Genomic DNA, 27,498 nt, shown 5'->3' with positions numbered 1-27,498 from the left:
GGGTGTCTTGTAGTAGCTAGAGGTAGAGAAAGACAGAGGGCAAACAAGACAAAGAAAGGAGGAAAGTGGGGGAGGGCAGGAACACATGAGCAAGACCGAGGTGACCCAGACCTTTTATGTGCCTAGCCTAGCAGTGGCAGGTGATGACACAACCTGCTGCATAATTTACAACAATGGGTGGGAGCTGGAAAATCATTTCTGAGGCTGTTGTGAGAGAGAGGCTTAGAGAGCAGGGGAAGGATCTGGAGGTCAGTCTGACAAGAAGTCCCAGTGGTTTGGAGGTAAATGCTGAGGGAAGCAGTGACTGAATGACACCCACTTGTATGCTTGGATTATAGAATACCCATTCTACTTGCCTCAGTGTCAGGAGAGCATTCCTTTCATAGGCTGCAGATATGTTAGCCTGGACTCGGTGTACACGGGGGAAGAGACCATGTCAGTACCAGGGTGATACGGAGTGAGGATTTAGTGAGTTAAATATTGTAGGGAGATGATGTCTGATGCTTTGTTGGCCTGTGGTGACTCCGTGTTCTCATTAGGAAAACTGAGACACAGAGGTAGATCTGACACTCAATGAATGGCCCATTTTGACCATGTCTGAACTACCCCATAAGCAAAGTTCAGACAGAGAAGATAACTTAACAAAAGTTTAAGCCGGAGATGTGTATGTGCATGCATGAGTGTGTGTGCGTGTATGTGTGTTTAATCATTTGCTCATGGGTATCATTTTGGACTGGCCTTGGAGATTATTTAATAAGTACAATGTTTGTGGTCTCACTAACTTATAAGAATGAAGATGAGGGCTGGTGAGATGGCTCAGCAGGTAAGAGCACCAATTGCTCTTCCAAAGGTCATGAGTTCAAATCCCAGAAACCACACGGTGGCTCACAACCACCCATAATGAGATCTGATGCCCTCTTCTGGTGCATCTGAAGACAGCTACAGTGTACTTGTAATAAATAAATAATAAACAAATAAAAAAAAAGAAAAAAAAGAATGAAGATGAACTTTTCTTAGCAGAGAAGAGCCAATCTCATGAGAGCCTCTCCTTACCAGTGAGGAGTGTTAAGTTTATCAATTGTATAATTTTAGGAGAAAGTCTTCTACTAACCCAATTTCCTTGGCTGCTGAGGGATATTGGAGGAGGGAGCGTATTAATAATAAGTATGTTGGGAAGAGTGATAACAAAAATATTTCTCCCTGAATTAATTAAGTACCACTCCTTTAGTATTCATGCTGCCCATTCTAGCATACATTCTGTAGGATCAAAACGTGGAGATGAGAGAATGCTGAGCTGTGGCAAGTTAGCTGGGAAAAATTAGACTTCAAAGCACTGAAAAGAACTTCAGCTCTCAGAGATCATGTGTGATTCCCAGAGGCAATACTTTGCATGATGATTAGGCAATCACGACCTATTTAGTTTGATTAATAATGAAAAAAAATCTATGTACGCTAATGTTTTCTTCAGCAATAGAATTCAAATTGCCATAGGACCCAAGTGAGTAAGAATAATTACATATGGATTCAGATCATCTTCTTTATAGAAATAGTTCAGGAATATACAAGCAGGACAAGGGGTTATCTGTGTGTGTGTCAGTTGGGGGGGTGCGGGGGTAGTTGTTCTCATTCTTGCCTATTTTGTTCATACCTAGACTTCTTTTACTGTCTTTTGGGCTTTAAGGAGGCAGGGTACATGTAGGTGGCTTAGAGCCAGTATGCCTGTTTATTTATTCAATGTTCTGCTTTGTGAACCCATGAAACTCTCCCACTAATCGACCTTTGTGTGTTGTATCAAAGGCCTAATGGTAGTTCCATAGAAGGTAGGCGGTCTTAAAAAGGAATTTTAACTCCCCCATGTTGTTTTTTAAAAGCACAGGAACTAAGTTACACAGAAAGAATTTGGCTTAAGCTGCAGCATTTCAGAGACTCACAGTGCTTGAAAAGTGAGGTTCAGTTTATGATTTATTTACTCTTTGTTACTGGCAGTTACTTTGTTACTGATTTTTTGGGTCACCATGGTCTGAATGATAATTATCTCTTTGTGATGAGTGCTTTGTAGCACTGCTGCATTCAGAAGTATCAATGAAGATTAAAAACCTAATTTTAAAAGTTTTCTTCGGGGTGCTATTTATTACACGAATCCAGAAGTAGATTCTTATTTTTTACAGACAGAGTGATAAATTTATGTTTTAATAACATACTTAGGATGCCTTGGAAGAAAATTATCCTAAATAATTTTGTATGTTCTTGGTGAGATGTACAAAAGTCATTAAGGGAATGCAGTCTTTTAAATCTCTTCTTAGGGGTCGTATGCTCATGCTGTGAAATATCTTGTAAGGAAACAGATGATGTTATAGTCCTTTCTTCTAGTTATATATGTAGAAAATGCTGAAGTCCAAATCACATAGCTTTGTCCTTTTGATTATTAGCACTGCCTTTTAAAATCATAAATCATGTGATCTATGTGAATTACCAAGTGAATCTATGTAAAAAGACAATAGAATTCTTTGTATTTGTCTTGGAGAAGAAGATCTCCAAACAGAACAGAAGATGCCCTGTGTCCTGACCAAACAGCTCACCTGGTTGTTAAGTGCTTAACATTTCATCCAAGCTCACTCAGTTTAAGATCAAGTTTAACCAGGACTCCACATAAAATTATGGGTATGGACAATGTACAACCTCTGAGGTACCTACCTTCACGTAGTTATCTTCACATAAGCTGTGCTGTAAGTGGTGCTCCTTAGAGCTTCTAAGTACTCTGAGTTCAATGACCTATTTTTCATAGGCCCTTGGTTGCTATGGTGTTGGTAATTACTTCCCACATATAACTCCTACTCACTGCCTACCCCTGAGATCTTTTTTGGTTATTGATTCTAGGCACCATGCAAATGACTACTTTAGTGGCTATTTCTGGTGGTCAATTTGACTATATCTGAAATGAACTACAATCCAGAATTAGAAGGCTCACCTGTGGCCCTAATCTGGAGGCTGAGAGATACAAGTTTCCGACCCGAATCTTGGCATGGAGATCTTGAGGCATAGTGGCTATGAATCCCAGAAAGTTAAGATAGGAAGATCTATGAGTTCAAAGTCATCTGGGATTAAAGGTGTGGTGGCATATACCTTTAATCTGGGCCACACCTTTTGCTGGAGACCTATTTAAGGACATTGGAAGAAGCAAGGCTCGCTCTGCTTGCCTTGTGGGACTGAGCCACTGCTAGATCCTTGGACTTCCATTCACAGCTGCTGCTAACCTTTGTTGTGAGTTGGAATACAGACTGTAAGTCATCAATAAATTCCTTTACTACATAGACTACCATAAGTTCTGAGACTGAACCCTGACTAATACAACTACTAACTATGCTTAAGAAACAGTTTGCCTAATGAAGAGGTAGAAAATGAAACACACACACACACATACACATACACACACCTTAGAATTGTGTGTGTGTGCATTTGTGCCATGGGCCAGCCAGTCCGGGCCTCCCTCAACCTGCGGGGGAACAGGGTTCTAGTCAGGTAGACAAGGTGTTGGCGAAGAAATGACAAACAGAAACAGACACAAGGGAGTGCTGTAACTGAATGCAATTTGTACAAAATAGAAATCAGGCTTATATGATATACAGAAAACAGGGCAAACTACAAAAGTCACGTAGGCAGGAGATAGCTACATCAAGGTCAGTGAGAACAAGCTGCCAAGTGCAAGGCGGAGGAGCAGTGGTGTCCTTCTTGGGCTAGGTCGTTCTGGCAGCCCCAAGGTAAACTCTCAGGGTCTGTCTGAGGCAAGCAGCTGAAGGTCATATTTCAGCACTCCTTGGCTGTAACACAAACAATTAGTGGGGGAAGCCCTACAACTTCAACTTCTCACTCGCAGTTAAACAGTTTTTCTTTCCGTGTGAGACTGCTCTGATAATAAGTGCCTAACTGCTATCTCTGACTTTTGAAACACCCTGTCTGGTAAGACAGCTTCTTAGTAGAAATTCCAAGCTAATTACAGCTAGGAAATCTATTAGGATTATTAAAGCACTGTGAAGGCCAGGAAATAATGTCCAATCTCAGCGTTAGCTATAACGAAATATTTCTTAGGGCACCTTTATGCCTGAATAAAGAAAGCACACAGATCTCTCCACAGATTATAGAAGAGATCAATCTGGAACACCTCTGAGTTAGGAGATGTCAGCGAGTAGGCTACCTCAGGAGACTGACTCCCTTTGGAGTCATAATGCCCCTTGTCCATGATCAGGTTTTAACCCTGATACTGTAGACCTCCTGGGGTAGACAAGTGCGTGCAGCACATTTGTGTGCATAGTTGCTTGTGCACATGTTTACAGTTGCATGTGGAGGCCAGAAGAACTCAGACACTGTTCCTCAGGCACTGTTCACCTTTCATTTTGAGACAGAATCTCCTGCACATCTTAAAATTCTTAAACCATAGTCTTATTCTCTCTACATGAAACTGGAGCTATAAAAAGCTGACCCAACTCATCTTGGTGTCATCTCCAAGGTGACAGGACATCATGGGGGAAGGGAGGCACCAGTTCTGTCACCATGGAGCCAGCACACTCTTCTATCCCTCCATTTATCATGTGTAATCTGAAGGGCTCAGTTCTAATGGAGTTCAGATTTAACATTTAGGGATTGAGGCCCAAAATTCAATTCTCAGCACCATACATGTGCATGAGGAAAGAAAAACAAATAATAAAAAGAACAAAATGGAGTTACCAGTTATTTCTCAGAAAAAAAAAAAAACAAGTCCTGGAATTTTTAATACTGCATTGAGCCAAGCATAGGCTGCACTGTGACTTTGAAATTAAAAGTGGAAATAAATGATATACATTTTCCATTGTTGATACATAAATGTCACTAACACAGAAATCCACAGATCTTCATGTGTACCTAACTCTCATTGTGGGAAGTGACTTTAAAGCAATGTAATTCCTACTGCTTATAATATGACCTTATTTCTAGCAAATTTTAAATTACGCCATCAAATTCAGAGTGTCACACATGTTCAAAAGAAATCTATCTCAAAATTCAAAGCCCTCTCAAACACACAAGGTTAAACTACATAGACCTGCCCATAGAAGAAGTAAATATGCAGGCTTAATTGCAAGAAGCTGTTAAAGCATGCAAAACTGACACATCAGAAGAAATTTTCTAGGCTAACTCAGCCCCTTGTGATGGTCACCCTTGTCACCTTTGTTTTCTTCTGTGCCCTTTGAAGTATCTTTCAGGCCACTTGAGTCAGTGCTGAGAGGTTTCCCATAGCTATTCTTCTCAGCCTTCCACGTCAGCCTTTTCTTTCCTATCCCTGCCTTCCTGGCTAGGGCGTAATCCCTCTATGCTGCCATTCGCATGGTCAAGGCTCCAACAAGCTATGGCTCTATTGGATAGAGAAAGGTGGCTTCTAGTCTTCCTTGGAGTACGGGCTTTTTATTCCTTCTAAGTAGAACATTGCCACTAACCTGGCCTCTTCCTTGCCAAATTTAGTGGTATCACAAAGTGGAAAAATTTAGATCAGGTTTGATAGAGCCTGGAATCATTGGGAACAGTGAGGGAGCTACGGTAGCTGAAGCTGAGTGGGCAAGAAAGAGGCAGAGTAAGGGGGGCTAGGCTGAGAGACCAGGGAGGCTGGGGGGTTAGGCCGAGAGACCAGGGAGGCTGGGGGGCTAGGCCGAGAGACCAGGGAGGCTGGGGGGTTAGGCGGAGAGACCAGGAAGGCTGGGGGTTAGGCGGAGAGACCAGGGAGGCTGGAGGGTTAGGCTGAGAAACCAGGGAGGCTGGAGGGTTAGGCTGAGAGACCAGGGAGGCTGGGGGGTTAGGCTGAGAGACCAGGGAGGCTGGTGGGTATGGACTTTGGATTTCTCTATGTATGAAATGAAAAGCTGGTGAACAGTGTGAAGAAAATTGAGACTTGCTTGATGTTTTAATGGATGGCTCTTTCTGGCTGGTGTGTGGAAGAAACACTATAGGGAGAGAAAGGTAGAAATGGGAAGACAAGTTAGGACATCGTTGCTGCAAGAGCCCAGGTATGTGCTGGTGCCAGGTGGAGAGTAGAGGTGGTGAGAGAAGTGGCAGGTTCTAGTTCTACTATGAAAATTGAAATAAGACACGAGGGTTCCTTGCTGGGTTGGAGGCGGAGGAACAAAAGTCAAAAGTGAAGCTGGACTCTCCTCTAATGGATTGTTTAATTTCCTCACCATTGTGCATGAGAGATTTTGCACAGAAAAAAATTGCTTCTTGATTTTTTTTTTTTCAGAATCGTGCTATCAGTATTAGTACAGAGAGTTCTAGAATACAGGTAGCTTTAAATCCTAGTCTATAGGGCATGGATATGTCTCATGGACATATTGTGTTTTTCTTTCCTCCACAATGCCCCATTCTGTTTTTTAATCTTCTTTTTGTAGAGCTGGTTTTACGACCCAATTACTACTTTATGAAAACTTATCAGCATCCTAGAAATCTAATTGGGTAGGAATTCCAAATTTTTTTATTTGTTTTTACATACAATGTCTTTATTTTCATAATTTTCTTTTTAAAAGATTCTCAAGTGTTTGCATGTGTGTATAGAACTACAGGACTTCTAGGTGGTTGTGAGCTACCTGATGTGGTCCTCCTCCAAGAACAGTGTATGCTTTTACCCAGTGACCTATCTACAGCCCCAAACTCTTTATTTTTAAGGACAAAGGTGTTGCATTTAAACAATGTTGAGCCCAGTTCACTTAGTATTCAATATACTACTTTTGGATCTTTTTGAGTGGTTAGTTTGTAAAGAACCTTAGCTCATGCCATTTGGTGATTGGAGAGCTCTAAAACCATGTGATAATGATTGATGTTCTTATTACTAATCTTTTACATTCAGTACTATGCTAACTGCCTTCTTAGCAGCAACTCATATTTTAATATTTTATATCAAGTATAAACTGCCAGGTTTATATTTGGTTTCAATTGGTCATAGCTTTACCACAATTTAAAAAAAGTCATGTGTATAAAATGTAGAAAGTAAAATTATACTTTGAATATGCTATCTTTAGACCTTTTCAGAAAATAAAATAAAGTTAGATTTTTCTGGAGGTCCCTTTCTTCCATCTTCTGACTACTCCTTTGCTGTGTGACCTGTCACCAGCCAGGGCCCACCATACACAATCTGTTCTTCAGAGAACTAAACTCCAAGTCAATGACTTATTTGTGAAATACTTTTGAAATTTACAAGTTCACACCCAGGAAAGAAGTAAGGTTAAACCCCAAGGTCTTACGTGTGGCTTATTGCTATTTAAATGCTTTTCTTTGAAATATAAGTTATCTAAAAGGAGTATTGTTTCCACATAGCAACCCTCACAGTGAATTTTGTTAATTGTGACAGAACTTTTGGCTCCAAGCTGGCAAGAGACTTCAGCCAAGCTCTAGGATGGAGGGTCTCCTTTCACTTCCCACATTCCCATAATTCTCCTTGTCCTTTTTTTCCTTAAGATTTATTTATTTATGTATGTGAGTACACAGTTTCTGTCTTCAGACACACCAGAAGAGGGCATTAGACTGCATTACAGATGGTTGTGAGCCACCATGTGGTTGCTGGGAATTGAACTCAGGACCCCTGGAAGAGCAGTCAGTGCTCTTACCCACTGAGCCACCTCTCCAGCCCAGCTTTCAATTCCAACCTTGTCTTTTAATTCTGTTTCATTGCTTATAGCTCTAGTTGGTGGCTTTCGCCTGGGAAAGTGGAAGACCCAAAAGTGAGGTAGACTAAAGTCTCATGCAGTCGCCAACTCTACTCAGCGCATCAGACAATTTATACTCTGAGGGTTAAGAAGAGGTCACTTGAGTAAAGTGTAGTAGTCACAAGGACGAGCTGCACATGGCAAAGACATGTTTTTCCACAGAGACACATGAATAGCAACAGCTGAAGTAAACTCACTCCTATCCACTACACCTGGGAGGAATATGAAAGTACATTTGAAGACAATTCTGTGTTTTGAAGAAATTGAGGTCACAACACTGCCTTGGGGTTTTATTGCTGCGAAGAGACACCATGACCATGGCAACTCTTATAAAGAAAATATTTAACTGGGGCTGGTTGACAGTTCAGAGCTTTAGTGTGTCATCATGGTGGGAAGCATGGTGGCATGTAGACAGACTTGGTGCTGGAGAGGGAGCTGAGAGTTCCACATATTGCTCCACAGGCAGTAGGCAAAGAATGAGACACAGTAGGCCTAGCTTGAGCTTTCTCAGACTTCAAAGCTCATCTCCAGGTACTTATTTCCTCCAACAAGGCCATACCTCCTAGTAGTGATGCCCTGAACCTCTGCTAATTGAGGTTGAAGTCCACGATGGCCGATTGCCTCTGGGTTCAGCGCGATTAGGAGACTCCGTTCCTTAGCACGGCTTCTTCTCTGACCTTGCCTGGGGAATTCTAAGTCCACACATATGCCTCTACCTGAGGAATGTCACATAGCCTCAATTAGATTACAAGATCAATTTCCTTTCTCCTGATAAAACCTGTTCATCCAGCACCTGAGACTCCTGAAATGCTAATGAGGCATTCCAGGGACCCTAAGCCCCCAACCAATGACCTTTGCCCATCCTCGATGTTCTTACCCTCAGTCCTCCAAAACTTTAAAATCTTTGAATCACTCAAAGTAAAGTTGATCTGCCTCCTGATAGTTGGTCAAAGTGTGGTTTATGTACCTTAACTACTCACAGGGCTCCTGAACACCCCTCCACTCCATCTCTGCTCCCTCTGCCTGCTATGGATTGTATCAGCCAAAGATTCTCAAGAGCTGGGGGACCCACATAGTAACACTCCCTATGGGCCCTTAGGGACCATTTTCTTTCAAACCACCACACAAGTCTCTTGTCTTCTTGGAGTTTTCTCATAGGTACTCAGAATTCCTACATGACTCCATTCTTGGACTGTGTTCTGACTCTTACCATGATTCTCTTTTAATTCTAGGTACAAGAAAACGCACGAAACCCTGAGCCATGCAGGGCAGAAGGCAACAGTAGCTTTCAATAATGTGGGAACTGCCATCAGCAAGAAGTTTGGAGATATGAGGTAAGTCGGCAGAAAAACATGGCAGCGCTGCCAAAAAGTAGTGTGTATAGGAAGGGTATTCTTTCTTCAGTGGGTAAAATAACATTGATGACAGAAATACATTTTCATGTAGGGATATTTTGTTTAAAGGTTTATTTAGAAGCCTGGACCCGTCTTTCTACCAATAAAAGCAGAAGGTAGACGGAATGAGGAGGGATTTAATAACAACCCAGCACGCGAAGAACCAGAGACTGGTTTTATTAACTTTTCCCTTTGCTGTGAACAGAAAAGACCATCATTTTCTTTCATAGTTTGAAGGTGTAGTCCATCCACATCAGGAAGTCATGACAGCAGCATGGGTTTGAGGCAGCTGGTGGCAAGGTATCCCTAGTCAGGAAGCCGAGAGCTGTGAGTACTGAAGCTCTCCTTTCAGTCCTGGCGCCCATGGGCTAGCGAATAGAAACAGCCTTCTAGGGCTGGCGAGATGGCTCAGCGGGTAAGAGCACTGACTGCTCTTCCGAAGGTCCTGAGTTCGGATCCCAGCAACCACATGGCGGCTCACAACCACCCGTAATGAGAGCTGACGCCCTCTTCTGGTGCGTCTGAAGACAGCTACAGGGAATTACACTGGAGCAGAGCAGAGAGCGGGGCCAGAGAGAGCAGGGCCAGCAGAGGTCCTGAGTTCAATTCCCAGCAGCTACACACATGATAGCTCACAGCCATCTGTACAGCTACAGTGTACTCATACACATAAAATAAATAAAAAATAAATCTTTAAAAAAAGAAACAGCCTTCTAGATGTAATCAGATACAGTAATCCAGACACATTCCATAGTAATTCTAAATCTAATCAAATTGACAATACATATTAAGTATCATAGCTCTTAATTTAAATGATACAAGAAAATATTCCATGGGATCTGCTCTGATAAACTACTGTAGGTTACATTTTTGTACTTAACCATCTGGTCTATTTTATATTATAAAATGATATTATTTGTCTTATACTTCTGGTAGTTTTCTTTCTTTCCTTTACCAGTATATCAAGATACATTAATCATTTTTATGCCTTCATTTCAATAACTGATTCTTCATGACAGCAGTAAAAGCTTTAAGTAACTACCCTCCATGGGACATTTGTCAGTTAACAAAGCAGTAAGGAGGACATGAAGATAGATTTTGAACTACGCCTAACATCCTTATTGTAGAAACAGGGAAAAGAGTGTTGTATAGGATATTTTTATTTTTATATTATATGTATGGGAAAGGTTTCACAATATTATTACTGTCATATTTGTATTGCTTAAATGCCTGTCGATTTATTTTGAATTTGACCGATGTGGCTTTAGGAGATCCTTCTTTAAAAATCAATTTTATTTTTCTCTTAGACCAATTTTTTATCCCAGAAAAAAGGTTGCTCTGTATAGCCCTGGATGTTCTGGAACATACTTTGTAGACCAGACTGGCCTCAAAGTCAGAGATCCATCTGCCTCTACCTCCTAAGTGCTGGGATTAAAGGCATGCGCCACCAATGCCCATGGCAAATTATTTTTTAAGTTGGAAAGTTTTAAGTTTCTCCTTTTAAAAATTTATGTCATAAATTTCTTAAACTATTATTTCTTTGAAGCTTTTATACCTAGAAACAAATATTCATGTCTTTGAATTTAGTTTTTTTATATCAAAAGTTGTTGGATTATGCCTCATATTCATGAACCATTTTAACTAAGTATTCATATGAATAGTTAATTACAGATATGTATATGGACAGTCTCCATTCTTTTATCTTCACTTTTAAGAATACCACATTATCAAAAGACATTGAAAGCCTTCAGAGGCAGCATGTGATTTTGTATTATTAGTTACTTCTAATTTTATTAAGTTTGAAGTTGTATCAGTGGTATCAAGCTATTTACCTGAACAAATATCTCTTATACAAGTTTTACTAAAACAAGTAATGTGTAGATGCCATTTAAAAAATTTTCCAGGTTAATACCCTCAAATGAGAAAAAAATGTCTTTACGTTTTGTTCAAACTAATGTGTCAATTTATGAAAGAATAGTAGGCAATGTTAAAATGTACTTTAAACTTTCTGTTGTTTTGAAGTAGCTGTTACCCTATATTTGTATCTATTATACTATAAAATTCCTCTGTGTGTTCATGACCATGGTTCATCTTTTTTTCCATTTGTGAATAGCATTAGTAGTACTTGCCCCACGTGTATGATAAAGTCATGTGATATCCATGACATGAAGTCTGAGGAAATGTCAACTGTTTGGATGGCTCTTATAACAACATTGGTTCTCAGAAGTTCTCAGAAGTTCTCAGTGAATCTGTCCAAACCCTGATCCAGTGGGGACTAAATGTTCAGAAGAAGCACATGATGGAGGCTTACCACCAATATATTGCTGTGGCAAAAGGCAACTTGAAGAAAATTTTAACAGAGTGTTAAAAATCTTTAAGACACATTAAAAAGTCAGCAACATTATAAGCTATTGTTTCTACATTTGTGGGTCCCACCAACCAACCACAGGTTCAACAAGCTCTATCTTTATTGAACATGTACAAATTTTTGTACTAAGATTCTTTAAGTAATGAGGCATGGCAAATGCTATGTGACTTTTTTCCTGTTTTAGGTAATGCAAGTAATAAGTATAGAACCTATGTGCAAATACTGAAGGAACTCTATTCAAGAACTTAAACATCCTGGGATTTCTATATCTACTCAGGGTCCTGGAACCCTTTCCCCTCAGCATGCACAGAGAAAGCAAACTCTGTACTCAAAAGAACAGTGAAAGGAGTTGTTTAAACCTTTGCTTTGGGCTCTTACAAAGGAACGAAAGCCACAGGGGGGACATTCCTTCACAGTCTGTGCTAACTTTGCCTCATTCTTTTCTCCCATGCTGCCTGGCTGCAGGTCTCACTCTTTTGGGTAAGCACACTATGTTGAGTCTGTGAGACTGTGTGACTCCTCCTCCCCTGCCCATCCCTTCTACCCATGGCTTTCAGCTCCCTTCATGCTGTGCCACGACCTGAAAAACAAGCCCATTTTTTTAGAGCATGCATGTTAACAAGGAATAGGCCAGTTATGAACTCCTAAGTACGTTGGTGTTCATTTAACCACACATTCATCTTACTTGTGAATCTTCCCTACTGGTTTCGTTAGTTGGACAGTCTCTTAGCTTGAGATCTCTTCTGTAAGCACCATTTCTTCCAACATTGACTTGGTCCTTAGAATACAAAGACATAAAGAAATTGAGGTTGTTTGTTTTGTTTTGAATAAAACTTGCAGAACATGGAGTTGAGAAACAGAAAGCCATTTCCCCCATCACTCACTGTTCTTTGAGTTTCTTTAACTTTGACACACTGATGTCTGAACTTCAATTTCCATATTTTTACTGGACAATACTTATGTTAATAAGTTAGTGGCTTTCAGTGTGAGTGACAGGCTGCCCCCAGTAAACCTGCTTTTATATACTTTTAAATTCATCTTGAATTGGCTTACTTCATCAGTGAAGAAAACCTATCACTGAGGACTTCAAATACTGCCTAAATGACTTTTGACATTTCAGTAGAAGGCTGCCCATCCCAATGGCCTTAGGTGATAGTTTCTGGTATATGTGATCCAAAACTTAGCTTCTAGGACAGTGGTTTTCAACCTTCCTCATGTTGTGGTAACCCTAAACCATAAAGTTATTTTTGTTGCTACTTCATAACTGTAATTTTGCTGCTATCTTGAATCATAATATAAATATCTGTGTCTGGATGTTCACAGGCAACCCCAGCAAGGTGTTGAACCTCACAAGTTGAGTACCACTGTTCTAGGGAGAAGAGAAGGCAGGGTCTGTTTTAAATGTGGCTGGATAGCAAGCCCTAGTTCAGGACAATGGAACCCAGTTTGCATCCTCCCACTGCCTTCACCCCAGTTTTGGAGAAAACTCAGTAGATAATACCATACAATGAGAAGGGAGATAAGTCAGCTACTCTAAGAGTAAGATCCTCAAACTCTCAGTGTGGTTATGGTTATACCAGTTGTTACTGACAATTAGAATGGATGTAGAAGTCTTCTCCTTCCAGCTCATGTGTGTGCTTATGTGTGTGTTAGTGTGTGTGTGTGTTGGTTGTGGGAGTGAACCGTGTTAGCCTAGCATGTGCTTATGTGTGTGTTTGTGTGTGTGTGTGTGTTGGTTGTGGGAGTGAACCGTGTTAGCCTAGCATGTGCCTCTTTGGATGCCTTTTCTTAACCATCTGCACTCCTCTGGACAGTTTCTGTACAATGGATCATTAGCATCTACCTGCCTGGCTGTCCTTCCTGGCTCCTGCTCTTCACTCTTCCCCAGTGTGAGAAGGAAGTGGAGACCAGGGTCAGGCTGAAGAATTCCACCCTTTCCAGATTTCCTGCAGGGCCCCTAGGAAAGAGAGGAGGCTTTGGCCATTGCACATCTATTTTTCCTTATACCCTCTGTGGCCAGTTATGCCAAGGGAAAACAAATACCATCTTGGTTGGGTAGGCAAGGAATACTTTAGATATTTAAAATTGCTGTTTTAGAACTGTTAAACTAGGACTTTACCACAAACCTAAATTATGCTATCTTCTTCTCCCCCCTCCCTTTAATGTGCTTTGTCCTGAAGGTACTCCATCCGCCATTCCATAAGTATGCCTGCCATGAGGTAATGTGCACAAAATATTCACATAATTTTAATGCAGAATGTATTATTCTTAAATTAAAGCATTTATTTTTACTTGTGGCTTCCTTCCACATATCGCTTTATGTGAAAGGAGTTAGCTGACATAACATGTTATGTCTCATGTTTCTCTCTGACTATCTTCAGTAGGGAACGTGGCCATTGCTCTGGTCTTGGGTTTCTGACAGATATCAGCCTTAAATTCAATTCTTCCTGAGACCAGAGACAAGGGCTTCACCTATATCAACTACCATTTCGTCACCACACACTATAAAGAATTAAGAGCTGCTTTGCATGGATTTATGAGGCCAAAACATAGTTACCTATATAAAGCACTAACAAGAGGTCTGGAACATTCTAAACACATGTGTATAATTAAATGTAAACACAGGAGAAAATAAAAAGAGAGAATAGAGACTCATAGGGTGGCATTCCTGTTAAAGATGTCATTAAGATTTGAACACCTATGGTCACTTAATCCTTGACAAAAGAGCTACACAATCCAGTGGAAAAAAAAGACAGCATTTTAAAAATATAGGGCTGGCTCAACTGGCACTTAGCAAGTAAAAGAAGGCAAATCGATCTATTCTTATCTCCTTGTACAAAGCTCAAGTCCAAGTGGACCAGAGACCTCCACATAAAACCAGATATGCTGAAACTAATAGAAAAGAAAGTGGGGAAGAGCCTTGAGCACATGGGCACAGGGGAAAATTTCCTGAACAGAACACCAATAGCTTATGCTCTAAGATCAAGAATCAACAAAAGGGACCTCATAAAATTGTGAAGCTTCTGAAAGGCAAAAGACACTGTCAGTAGGACAAAACAGCAACCAAAAAATTGGGAAAAGATCTTTACCAGTCCTATATCTGATAGAGGGCTAATATCCAATATATACAAAGAACTCAAGAAGTTAGACTCCAGAGACCCAAATAACCCTATTTAAAAATGGGGTACAGAGCTAAACAAAGAATTCTCAACTGATGAATACTGAGTGCCTGAGAAGCACCTAAAGAAATCTTCAACATCCTTAGTCATCAGGGAAATGCAAATCAAAACAACCCTGAGATTCCACCTCACATCAATCAGATTGGCTAGGATAAAAAAACTCAGGTGACAGCAGATACTGGATTGGTTGTGGAGAAAGAGGAACACTCCTTCATTTCTGGTAGGATTGCAAGCTGGTACAACCACTCTGGAAATCAGTTTGGAGGTTCCTCCGGAAATTGGACATAGTACTTCCCAAGGACCCCAACTCTACCGCTCCTGGGCATATACCCAGAAGATGTTCCAACATGTAATAAGGATACATGCTCCACTATGTTCATAGCAGCCTTATTTATAATAGCCAGAAACTGGAAACAACCCCGATGTCCTTCAACAGAGGAATGGATACAGAAAATGTGGTACATCTACACAATGGAGTACTACTCAGCTATTAAAAACAATGAATTTATGAAATTCTTATGGAAATGGATGGATCTGGAGAATATCATCCTGAGTGAGGTAACCCAATCACAAAAGAACACATATGGTATGCATTCTCTGATAAGTGGGTATTAGCCCAGATGTTCAGAATACATGAAGTACAATCCACAAACCACAAGAAACTCAAAAAGAAGAAAGACCAAAATACCCATGGAAGGAGTTGCGGAGACAAAGTATGGAGCAGAGACTAAAGGAAGGACAATCCAGAGACTGCTCCACCAGGGAATCCTTCCCATATTCAATCATCTAATCCAGAAACTATTGTGGATGCCAGCAAGTGCTGTTTGACAGGAGCCTGATATAACTTCTCTCCTGAGAGGTTCTAATAGTACTCGACTAATACAGAAGTAGAGGCTCACAGCCATCCATTGGACTGAGCACAGGGTCCCCAATGAAGGAGCTAGAGAAAGGACCCAAGGAGCTGAAGGGTTTGCAGGCCCTTAGGATGAACAACAATATGAACTAACTAGTACCCTCAGAGCTCCCAGCGACTAAACTACCAACCAAAGAGTACATACACATGGTGGGACTAATGGCTCCAACAGTGTATGTAGTAGAGGATGGCCAAATTGGTCATTAATGGGAGGAGAGGCCCTTGGCCCTGTGACGGTTCTATGCCCCAGTGTAGGGGAATGCCAGTGTAGGGGAAATGGTAGAGGGTGGGTCGGTGAGCAGGGGGAGGGGGAAGGGAACAGGGTTTTGTTTTTGTTTTTGTTTTTTGTTTTTTGTTTTTTCTTTCTTTCAGAGGGGAAACTGGGAAAGGAGATATCGTGACATATAGATAAAGAAAATATCTAATAAAAAAAAAGATTTGAGATCAGTTGTCTACCAAGAGTTTAACAATGGCAGACCACTATAATCCTGGATAGATTACTGGTGAGAAACATGGCTTAGTGATACAGTATTATTAAAACATACTTCCTAGTGGTAATAGTCTGGAGACATGGATGTTCACATGAGAATGAAAAGAGAGGTTGTAGCACAGTTCTGCCAACAAGCAATGTTACAGCCATGCTAAAACCTTTTCACTGGTATCAATTGCACTGTATGGAAAAAAAAAGAAACTAGAACCAGATTTGCTGCTCTTCCCATGATTCTCCTGAGGGATGCTCCAGCAGCCTGGGCTCCTGTCATTGTGGAATAAAAGAGCACATCAAGCCTTTAGACACCCATTGCTTCATAGTGTACATTATGATATAGTGTCTTCGCAGAGGGAATTCAGTTTCTGAGACCCTGGGAACCAAATTCTTCCTAGGGTCATTTGTATACCAAAAGTTTATAGTTGTACATGGTGTAATTAAATTTGATTAACCAGCTCTCCCTGTTCTTCAGAATGCATTCTGGTATAATTTAATTAGAGAAATGTTTATCCATTAATGTCTGATGAAGTTTCTTCTATGCTGGGGATATTTGCTTAGTTGGGTAATTTAACCACTGTGTTTGGTTTTTAGTATTTGGTAGAAATAAGATTGCTAAGTTTATCTTCAAGCAAATTGTTAGCAGCTCCCAGAAGGTACCCAGGCTGATTAGTCCAACACAGGCATGTAGCTCTTGGACTGACTAAGTTTACATCTGGGTGTCCAAAAAAGGGTTGGAGAAAACAAAGTCCCACTCTGTGAATCAGAAATCCATCTTCTGGCCTAAAGGGCAAACACAACCTCATGAACTTCCTGAAGTTAGGTTTGAGAGGAAATTAAGTTTACTAATCTAACATAGATCCACAAAACATCCATCTTACCTGCCTACCCACTGTAGACCAACATAACTGATGGATGTCATGTAGGCAGGTCAGCCAAATAAAGCCTGAAGAGGAAATGAAGTGCCACACTATATAATTTTGAGCCATACAAATGTAATTTCACCATGAAACAGGGTTATTATGAAGGATTACTCACAGGGACTTAACTAATATTTGAGTCACGAACAAAGTACAAAGCTATGCCCTGCAGCTGGAATGGGGGTCATTTTGAGCTATGGAGACTGACAAAATTGCAGGAACAATCCTCAACAAAGCCAAAGACCTGGAGAATATATTTTGTACGATGGTCTCTTGACCATCCTAGAGCCATGGCTTATCCCACACCTACTAAAACCCAAATGCCCTAGCCACACTCCCTTATCAAGAGTCTCTAAGCCATTCTTCTTATATTATTGTCCTCTGTACTCAAGAACAAACAAGCAGCTTATCAAATATAATAAAATCTAATTGAAATATTTGACTTGAATATAATGGCAATTATTATTGAAATGTGACATGCAAAATTTGATCTATCTTTTAGTTTATCTTCTATTTCTTTAATTAGACTTAGTAATCTTTAATTAGACTGTAATCAACATAGTGCAGTGATACTTTTGTGGGCAAATCCAACAAAGAAAGCACTAAATGAATGAAAGCCAGAAGATGGAAGATAGGTGATATAATATTTGAGTCATAAATAAAATGCCTATAAAGTAGGAAGGCTCCACCTCCTAGAGGATGGGAAAATAATATATGCAGCTAACAAAGAAATGACTTAGAGGTGGTGGGGGTGGGGCATCCACCATAAAACAAGAACATCAACTTACAGAAGTGCCACTTCCTGCAATTTGTCAACATCATTATTTTTTAAGGCACAGAAAGAAAAAAGCCAGGAACATTTTTTTTTCTCCTTGAGATATTTCTTGTCTGTCTTGTCTCATATTTACTGAAAAACAAAACAAAACAAAACAAAAACAAAAACCAGGGGCTGGAGAGATGGCTCAGAGGTTAAGAGCACTGACTGTTGTTCCAAAGGTTCTGAGTTCAATTCCCAGCAACCACATGGTGGCTCACAACCATCTGTAATGGGATCTGATGCCCTCTTCTGGTGTGTCTGATGAAGACAGTGACAGTGTACTCACATAAAATAAATAGATCTTTATCCGGGTGGTGGTGGCATACGCCTTTAATCCCAGCACTTGGGAAGCAGAGGCAGGCGGATTTCTGAGTTCGAGGCCAGCCTGGTCTACAGAGTGAGTTCCAGGACAACCAGGGCTATACAGAGCCTGTCTTAAAAAACAAAAATAAAAACAAAACCCTTTAACTTAACTTTACAAGTTGGAAATCTTATACATGACATTTAAAGAGATCTTCCACTGTTCACTAAAACAAACAAACAAAAAAAAGAGTTAGGAAAAAGACTGTTGTGGCAGAAAACAAAAAATTAACAAATATAAAATTAGTTATCAGTCCATTGACTCGGTGAAAATGACTTATGGAGGACTATGGAGTCCTTATGAAAGTGAGTTGGGTTTTCATTCACCACTTAATTTCCTAATACTATCCCCTCATATATGGACTTACTACAGTTGGATTATTGGATTATTACAGTTGGATTATTGCCATGTGCTATGATATTTACTGCACAGGCAGGTATGTGGCCATTTTACTTCGAAATATGCTATGCTGTTTCTGGACCTATCTGAGCAGGAGTAAAACACACTTTAAGACACAGTTGCTCCAGGTCATAAGCTGACAGCCAGCTCTGGTGCAGAAGTGCTATTTACAAACAAGAACTGAAAACCAAACAACATGGTTGCTAAGACACCGAGCCTTAAGAGCTGACCTCTCTTTTCTTATTTTAGGAATTCTCCTACTTTCAAATCATTTGAGGAGAGGGTTGAGACAACTGTTACAAGCCTCAAGGTACAGATGAAGTGAATTGTGTATGGTTGGGTCCATTTCATCAGGACAGCCTAGTCATTACCACCATTAGTGCTGCAGGCAAGGTAGGGCTCTCACCCTTCTGCGTGGCTAGGATGGCAGGATGTGCTACAGGACAGGCCATTTCCTCCCACAGAGACCTAGGGATAAGATCAGCAGCAGAGGACATTCCTGCATCCTTAGAGTTGATTATAAACCACTCAGGGATTGAGTGCTCATGAAAGTGAATTGGGTTATCATTCACCACTTAATTTCATAAAACTTAATGAAGTTTCCATAATAGCTTACATATTTTATAAACATAAAATATGGATATAAATTAGCAAAACCAAACTGTTTGCCATGTGTCACAATGCCATCCTCTACCATCAACCTCTCAGACTATTTACTAAGCTTACATACTGACCACAGCACAGTGTGGTTATCACAGTGGGAAAATTAAGCAATGCCACAAAAATGAATTGTTTTCCAGTAATGTTTTTGCTCCCTGGGTAGCAACTGAAATTATGCCCATTCTATGCTGGTTGTTAAACTTTCATAAATTGTCCAAGCACAGGTGCTAATCTACAGAAGCGGGTGGGGAAAGGCAAAAGAAAAACTAGTCTTGACTTTAAAGACATAAAGGTAAATCAGGAGAATCAGTTATCACAAGAACCTTTTGTAAGTGCCACCTAAATAAATATAACATCTTATATAATTACTATCTTGTAGGCACTCCATTCATATATTTTGCTATTACTATTATAGATCAAAATGGTGATGATTTACCTGCCTCCAGATTCACCACATCAGCCTTACATTTGCTACATGGCTGCCAGAATGTCCATTATTCCTAACCACAGGCCCCCAGTATTTTCAATGATTTAGACCTGAGGCTCTTCCTTAAACCAGGGTCTTTTACAAGGCCTACTTTCCTAGGTCTTTGATCAGTTTTTGAAGGCTCCAGAATAAAATCATCATTCAGTGACTACTACGCCTCCATTGGCTACTTCACCCATCAGCATTGTCTAGCACTTGCCAACTTTTTCTCTTTTAGGAAACGTGTAAGGATTAGTAGGAGGTGTTAAGGTGTCTCGTAAAGTAGGGCCTTTAAAAAAAAGAAAAGAAAAAAAGCAATACAGTGTGTTGTGTAGTATCTCACTAGAACATCTTGTATCAAAATCTCAACTCAGTTTCTCAACACTTGCACTTAAGCTTCACATCAGCTCACAAGTAAAGATTCTCTTTCTTGTTGGAGGAGTTCTGATGTAGGAGGGGTTCTAGTGTTCAGTCTTCTTTAGCGGAAGGAGATATAAAGAAGCCCAGGAAGAAATCAAGAACAACCTGCTCTCATTTGCTTTTAAGAAATGGGTAAGCTCATGGTTCCTTGTGCTTTAAGTGTGGCAGTCGCAATCCCAGCCTCTTACTGCTTCCTCCTCATGGAGCCAGAGGACACACTGCAGCCAGGCAGTGGTGGTGCACACCTTTAATCCCAGCACTTTGGAGGCGGAGGTAGGCATATCTCTGAGTTCGAGGCCAGCCAGGTCTACAGAGTTCCAGGACAGCCAGGGCTACACAGAGAAACCCTGTCTCGAAAAACCAAAAAAAAAAAAAAAAAAAAAAAAAAAAAAAAAAAACCAACCAAACAAACAAACAAAACCAGAAGACATACTGCTAAGTCTCCTCCTTCAGACAGGCACATAACCATGCAGCCTACCAAAGGCTGTGCTCTGCTGAGACCTCCTGAAAGCAGAGTCTGTGCTTGTGCATTGTTTTACCAATACTCACACCCACATATCTGCCACAGCCAAAGATTAATTAGATTGTTCTGCCTGCCAGGTAAAGGAGGATAGCTCATCATCAGGTGTTGTGTGAAGCCTCTCACTTCATCAACAGAAACACCTCATTCACTTCCTGCTGCTCAGACCAAATAATATATTAAAGTCTCCTTCCCTATAGCTTACTTACTTTCTATAGTTTTTTACATTCTAAGTCTCCTAAGCTTCCATGTCAGTCTCTGCTTAGGCTTGAGGCTGTTTTCTTTGGGAGGACTAGCTCAGTAAGGAAGAGTAGATGTCTCTGTTGCATTTCCAGGCACAAACTCCACTTTAAGCTTGGATTTTAAACCCTGACAGGGAAGCAAGGTCATGCTTATGGTCTAGGAAATAAAAAACTACTGTGTCCTACTGTGAAGAACACAAGCAACCCAGCACATACCATAGGGCATTGTTCCAAGCCAGTTTTCCTCCTATCTCCAGTTCAATGAATACTTTGATATTCGATGGGGGAATTTCCAGTTCATTATAATCATACAGAATTTAGTGCTGCCAACCTACTGACAATGTATTACTTGAGGACACCTGGTCTGGTGTCACCTCTATGGCCAGCCAGCATTCTTCCTATTCCACTCTAAGTAGAGAGATGCAGAGCCAGTGTCTACAAAAGCACATTTTGTGTATCCAACTATGTTCTGTCTCATCACAAACCCCACACCCAGCTAGCTGCCCACCTTTCCTCTCTGCTATGCAGACCATGGTTTTAGGGTACTTACTCTAATGAATGCATTACATAGTCTGAATAAGACCCTCAGAAACTGAAGACAGGTTTGTTACGTAATGCTTTTTGATGCCTTGTGTTCTCCTAGACAGTTATTTGGCGAGATGAGTAGCCCAGCCCTGCGGTTCAAGTAAAATTGACTTCAAAGAGCAATTATAATTCCACAGACAAAGTGATAAGCCCGTAGATGTAAAAATTACCATAGAAGGATACAAAAGAGGTATACTGTTTGTGTCTTTGTTCAAGCTGAGAGTTAGTCTGCCACCCAAAGCATGGCAGTGTGCAGTCACTAAATACACCTGGGTAGGAAACCTGCATCCCACCTGTATGCCAGAGTGAGCTTCTAAAAGGCACCTTTTTATCTCACTATGTTGATTTGAGAAAAAAAAAAAAAACTAGATGAAGAAAAGTCTAAAGGGAAGCATACATTCATCTAACATAATACTGCGATTTCTACTATTAAACAGAAGCTAGAAGAAAATTTAAATTAAGGGTGGGAGGTTAAGAGAGGGTCTATTTATACATCCTTGACTGTCCTAGAATTCACTACATGAGCCAGCCTGGTCTCAAACTCACAGAGATTCACATGCCTCTGCCTCCTGAGTGCTGGGACTAAAGGTATGTGCTTCTAGGTCTGGTGAGAATTCAAAATTTTAAAACTCCGAAGCAACTAGTACTTTAACACGGTAGGTTTTATGAAATTTATCCTACTTATTCCACTCAGGAAAGAAACAGTACTGCCAGCTCAGGCAGGAGGAATTAAGAGTTCAAGGTCAGCTTGGCCTATATAGAGTGACAGGCCAGTCTGGGATATATAGGGAAGACTCTGGGGAAAATAAATATATAAATATGATCTAAACAATGTAGAAAAGTCAATTTAATAACTGAATTTAAAAGGCAAAATAATTTTTATGACAGTTGAATTAAGTTATTTTAATGAATGAACTACTTTTAAACCCTGTTTAAGTTTTTATAAATGTCTTTTTAATTTTATTTTCTTCTATATGTGTGAATGTTTTACCTGTATGTATATCTGTGCACCACAAGTATGCCTGGTGCCCAAGTTGGTCAGAAGTGTGCTTCAGATTCTTTGAAACTGAAGTTACTGAAGGTTATAGGCAGCAGGAGACTGAGCCACACTGGAGTGAGTCCTCAGAGCCTGTCCCCACTAACATACTTCCTCCATTCCTATTCCAAGAAGGCCACCCATCCTATTAGTGCTACCGCCTATGGGCCTACTGGGGCCATTTTTTTTCAAACCACCACATATAGTATTCTCAGGGATTGTAATGAAATTCCTATTGCTCAGGACAAAACAGAGCAACAACAAAATCCAGACCCGTAAAAAATGGGAGGGTCAGGGGTAGGCTGGAGAGCTAAGTCAGTAGGTAAAGTACTTCTTGACTTGCAGGCACCATGACTAGATTTCAGTTTCAAGAACTCTTGTTAAAAATGCAGGGCATAGTGATGTACAGTTATAATTCTAACTCAGGGAAAGTGGAGATGAGTAGATCCCTGATGCTTTCTGGACAGCCAGCCTTGCCTCTGGAGATTTCCAGGCTAAAGAAAGACTGTCAGAAAAAAGGTGGGGAGGAACATGGTACCTGAGGCACAACACCTAAGGTTATCCTGTGGCCTCCACATGCATACATACAACATGTACATGCATACTTGCACACAATATATATTCACAACCACATGAAGATGCATACACACATACAAACAAACAAGAAACACTTTCAGAAATTAGGATTGGCTTCTAGTTATGTCTTAAATAGAAATCTAAGTAGAAGTCACATAAGGATGTTTATACATTTGTAAAAGAATTAATCTAAGATCCAATTCCAATTTGATTGAATAAATTCTCTAGATGAATAGGGACAGATGTTGCATATCTGCAGATCTGATTATATTCCTACAGGGATTAGAATTTTACCAATAGAAGAGATGGAGAGTTCAGAATCTTATCCCAGAACCGAGATGAATACTATTCTGAAACATAAAGGAAACTAACTTCATGTGCTTCTGAGGAAAATTAATTATGTCTAAACTCAAAAGAAGTTAAACTTTTGGCACTTTTATTTTAAAAACTATTACAAAAATTATAATGAAAAACTAACTGGATTTTTATCTACCTGCCCATTTCAGACGAAAGTAGGCGGGTCAAGCCACAGTGGTGGCAGTTTTGAGGAGGTCCTGAACTCCACAGCGCACGCCAGCTCACAGAAAGCTTCAGCAGGCCCTGGGCAGACCAAGGAAGAAGAGCTGCAGTGCTAGGTCCAGCCTGGGCTACTGCCGGTCAATCTGCCTGCACCATCTGCCTGATATGAAGATCAAAATCCCACTGGGAACCCTAAGTTTTGACATTGATATTTAAATGGGGTCTATTAAAAAGTTTAATAAAATGAATTCTATTTGCATTTGTGTTGATGACCATTATTCTGGAGTATTTACAAAATGTCATCTTTAAAAATAGACAACCTGGAGCAGGGTCGTAACTGTTCTGAATGCTTGTATATTTCCCGATCACGCAGCTACTGATTATTAGCTTTGGTTTTGGCTTGATCTCCATACCAATATGCATGTTTCAGAGTGTTGAGTGACATCCTGTCAGTCTGAAGGTGGCACTATTTATGACTGTCTCCAGCAGTGGGCCAAATCCTACAAACTTCACCAAATTGCTTGTTATCTCTCCACCTATATCAACTATGTACATTTATTTAAGTCATTAAAATAATTCATTTTAACAATGACTGGATCTTTTATTTCTTTGGCTAGTCTAGACTACCTATTGATGATTTAATGTTGGTAGCAATGATTCTATGGTAGTACTTTTAAATCAACTTTTAACCTGACTAACAGGATAGATAGAAGTTATAAGGCCAATTATCATCTAAAGATACTGAAATAGCCTCTGACTCTAAAATTCACTCCGGACTGCCTAGAACAGTAAATACTCAGGTAAAGAGTTAAGCACAAGCCTTTAATCCCAGCACTTGGGAGGCAGAGGCAGGCAGATTTCTGAGTTCAAGGCCAGCCTGGTCTACAGTGTGAGTTCCAGAACAGCCAGGGCTACACAGAGAAACCCTGTTTCGAAGAAAAAAAAAAAAAAAAAAGAGTATCTGAGAAGAAAACCATAGTAGAAGCTGGGTTACAACAAATTCTCAATTTATATGTTGTTCACATATATAAAACTATAATGAGCTGCCAGCAGCCACTTTTATCCTTATTCTTCACAGTGGTAACCTGATTGTTATTTCACAGCAGGGATAAAACCTACGGTATATTTCTAAACTATATCAATAGACCTATTAACTAAAACAATTCACAATAATAATATAAAAAACATGCCATGGACTGGAGATGTAATTCCAGGAATTGGTAGAGTGCTTATCTACTATGCACAAAGTGCTGGCTCTCCCCCAACACTGAATAAACCAGTGATTATGGTCCACACCTGCAATCCCAGTCCCCAGGAAGTGAAGACAGGAAAACCAGAAACTCCAGGCCAACTTCAGCTACATAGTGAGTTCAAGGCTAACCTGAACATCTTCTCTAACAGTTGACATAGCATGGCAATCTATCCAGACCATAGATACAAGTGAAAATGAAGCTGGTTCAAGGTCACATGACCTGCTGAGGAACTTTGGCATAGGGAACTGGGCTGTATACTTGCCCCACAGTGGGAGGGTTAGATACCCAGCACTTCTGGCAGGGGAGCCCACATTCTCTGGCAGCAAGCCACCACGTCTAACTGGCATGGAGGCAGTGCCAGCTCTCCAGCCAGAGAATGATGGTCATAGTCTTCCATTCTCAGTTTCTGGCTGCCAGTGAATTCCAAGTGTTCAGCTTCTGTGACTCTGCTTTCTTTTTAAAACTACATTTGGCACACTGAACTGTAACAGACCATTCTCGTACCATATAAGGAAGTAACCACCAACTTCCATCTTGTAATTGTCTCACACTTACAATCTGAAAACAGTATTTAAAACTGCATAGAAAAATGTTCAGAAACTTAATAATATATTACTATCTCTAAGTTTTTAATACATTGACCACAGTACTTAATGTTTTCATCAAAATTCTAAGTTTACCAATTTTGTTAGTAAACCATATTCATTCAAGAACTCAGGAAGTGGAGATGGGAGGAGGGGGAATTCAAGGTCATCCTTGCCCTAATTGTGGGTTTGAAGCTAGCCAGGAATACATGAGACCCAGTCTCAAAACAAAAACCAAAGCAAAATGCAACAAAACACAATCCTCTATGCTCATATCTGCACAACTCTATTAAGCTAAGGCTGCTTATTCCTTCTGACCCAGGAATGACATTTTCCAATGGACTGTGTGAACATCCTTGCACACTGTCATGCCCATAAGCAATCTATAGCACATGGATCAGAATACCATATCCCACATTTGTAAGGGGGCTATCTTAATAAAATGAGATGGGCAATACAGCCTCCAGATCTCTGTACTTCCCCATGAGCATTCTCAAGTAGGTTTGGCCTGTTTCTATCTGGCTTTGCATGTACAAGCTCATCCTGATCTGGAAGCCTGCTGAGTGTTTCAGTAATGCCCAGCTGGGCCCACTCACGCACATTAAAATCTTTTGACAAGTACTAAAGAAGATTTGTACACAATGACAGAACCTTTTAGTAACAAGTCGAAATGATCCCATGAAACACTACACACAAGGGAGAATACCTAAACCAATAATGTAATTCATTCACCACAAATTCTTTGCAAAGGGCTTGGGGGAGGTGAGACAGCACACATGCTACGGTGTGGTCAGAGGCACTTAATTGGAGTTGGTTCTCTCCTTCCACCATGTAAGGCTTAGGGATTGAACTCATGTCATCAGGCTTGGCAGCAGGCTCCTTTTACCCATTGAGCTATCCTGCTGCCCTTCATTAGTAATTTTGATTCATATGGTAGACAGTTTAGCTCATATCAAGGCAAACCAAAACTAACCACAAATGTCTTAGCCTATCCTCTGTTGTTGATGAAACAAATACCTGTGGCTGAATTCTTTATAAGGAAAATATAGGTGTATTTTATCTCCTAATTTTGGAAGTTCAGGAATTATCTCTTTAGCTTTGGGGATGGCCTTGTGGCTGATAAGAGAAGCCATCACAGTGATCACACAGTGAGCGACAAAATGAGAGAGTCAGGGGCCAGGCTCTTTCATAACTTCTCAAAAAACAACTCATTCCTTTAAGAGTAGCATTAATGCCATTAGGGAGAAGGGCTCTCATGACATACGTACCTTGCATTAAATTCAGAATCTAAAGGTTTCACATTGAGAACCAGGGTTCCAGCATTGAAATCTGGATGCACACCTTATTGAACCCAGCTTTCTAGATCCTGAACCTAGATACATACACTGTATCAAGCCCAGGCTCCTAGCACTTGAACCTACGCACACACACACCATATCTTACCCTGGCTCCCATCATTTGAACCTGGACATTCATACTGTATTTAACCTGGGCTCCCAGCACTTTAGCCTAGACACACGTATACCCAGCAGCAGCAGCAGCAGCAGCAAGTCCCCCATAAAGATTTTTACTCCCCATTTTTAAACTGTAAAATTATATACATAAAAATATGGAGTCCAAAGGACCTCCTCACAATGCATGCACTTTGCCACACACACTTTGTGAGATAGCAGTTTATGAGGCAAAAGCTTCAAGGAAGCCATCTCCTGCAACCCCTAACTCAGAGGTAGCCCAGATATGTCTTTGCTATAGTCTCATGTGCTAGGTTTCTCCCAAGATATGATTTACTAACAGCTAGACAAAATTAAAGGTTGCCCTCTGACCTCCACCAATGTTCCAACATCCTAGCCAAGCCCTGGCTTGGAATTTCGCAGGCAATGTTAGACCAATTGCCTCCAGCATTGTTAAAAAGATAATGAGGTGGGTAGGGCATTGACTAGCCCAAAAGATTAGCATAGTGGGCCTTTACTAAGGATGGCCAGGACCTTGAGCCAAGAGAGTGTGTGTGTGTGTGTGTGACAGTGTGCAGCAGGACAGATTTCGAGCCTCTACCCTCCTGGCTGGCTCACCCGGTACTCGGGGGG

The 27,498-nt window shown here is 40.5% G+C and overlaps 2 protein-coding genes across 12 annotated transcripts in view; one reads left to right on the top strand and one right to left on the bottom strand.

The window, feature by feature from the left end:
• Window positions 1-23,836, top strand: part of Tpd52l1 (TPD52 like 1) — a 107,622-nt gene extending 83,786 nt beyond the window's left edge. The window contains exons 4-8 of one of the 4 annotated variants that reach the window (XM_031380719.1): window positions 8,951-9,052; window positions 11,946-11,960; window positions 13,661-13,699; window positions 18,803-18,863; window positions 23,565-23,836. In XM_031380719.1, the coding sequence (XP_031236579.1) occupies window positions 8,951-9,052; window positions 11,946-11,960; window positions 13,661-13,699; window positions 18,803-18,863; window positions 23,565-23,693 (346 nt within the window). In that variant the 3' untranslated portion in view covers window positions 23,694-23,836. The remainder of the gene's footprint in view (window positions 1-8,950; window positions 9,053-11,945; window positions 11,961-13,660; window positions 13,700-18,802; window positions 18,864-23,564) is intronic. The other 3 variants (XM_031380720.1, XM_031380721.1, XM_031380722.1) reach the window with 3 other exon arrangements.
• Window positions 1-27,498, bottom strand: part of Hddc2 (HD domain containing 2) — a 128,446-nt gene that overhangs the window by 63,129 nt on the left and 37,819 nt on the right. For 4 of the 8 annotated variants that reach the window (XR_004121595.1, XR_004121593.1, XM_031380726.1 and 1 more), the window contains exon 6: window positions 12,166-12,258. Coding sequence is in view for 3 of the 8 variants with exons in the window: in XM_031380726.1 (XP_031236586.1) it covers window positions 12,191-12,258 (68 nt within the window). In the remaining 5 variants the exon portion in view is untranslated. Of the gene's footprint in view, window positions 1-8,135; window positions 8,435-12,165; window positions 12,259-27,498 lie in introns of those variants that run through there. The other 4 variants (XR_004121591.1, XR_004121592.1, XR_004121594.1 and 1 more) reach the window with 2 other exon arrangements.

The sequence above is a fragment of the Mastomys coucha genome, unplaced genomic scaffold, assembly GCF_008632895.1.
Source record: "Mastomys coucha isolate ucsf_1 unplaced genomic scaffold, UCSF_Mcou_1 pScaffold2, whole genome shotgun sequence".
NCBI lineage: Eukaryota > Metazoa > Chordata > Mammalia > Rodentia > Muridae > Mastomys > Mastomys coucha.
This window is presented reverse-complemented; position numbering and strand designations above follow the sequence as displayed.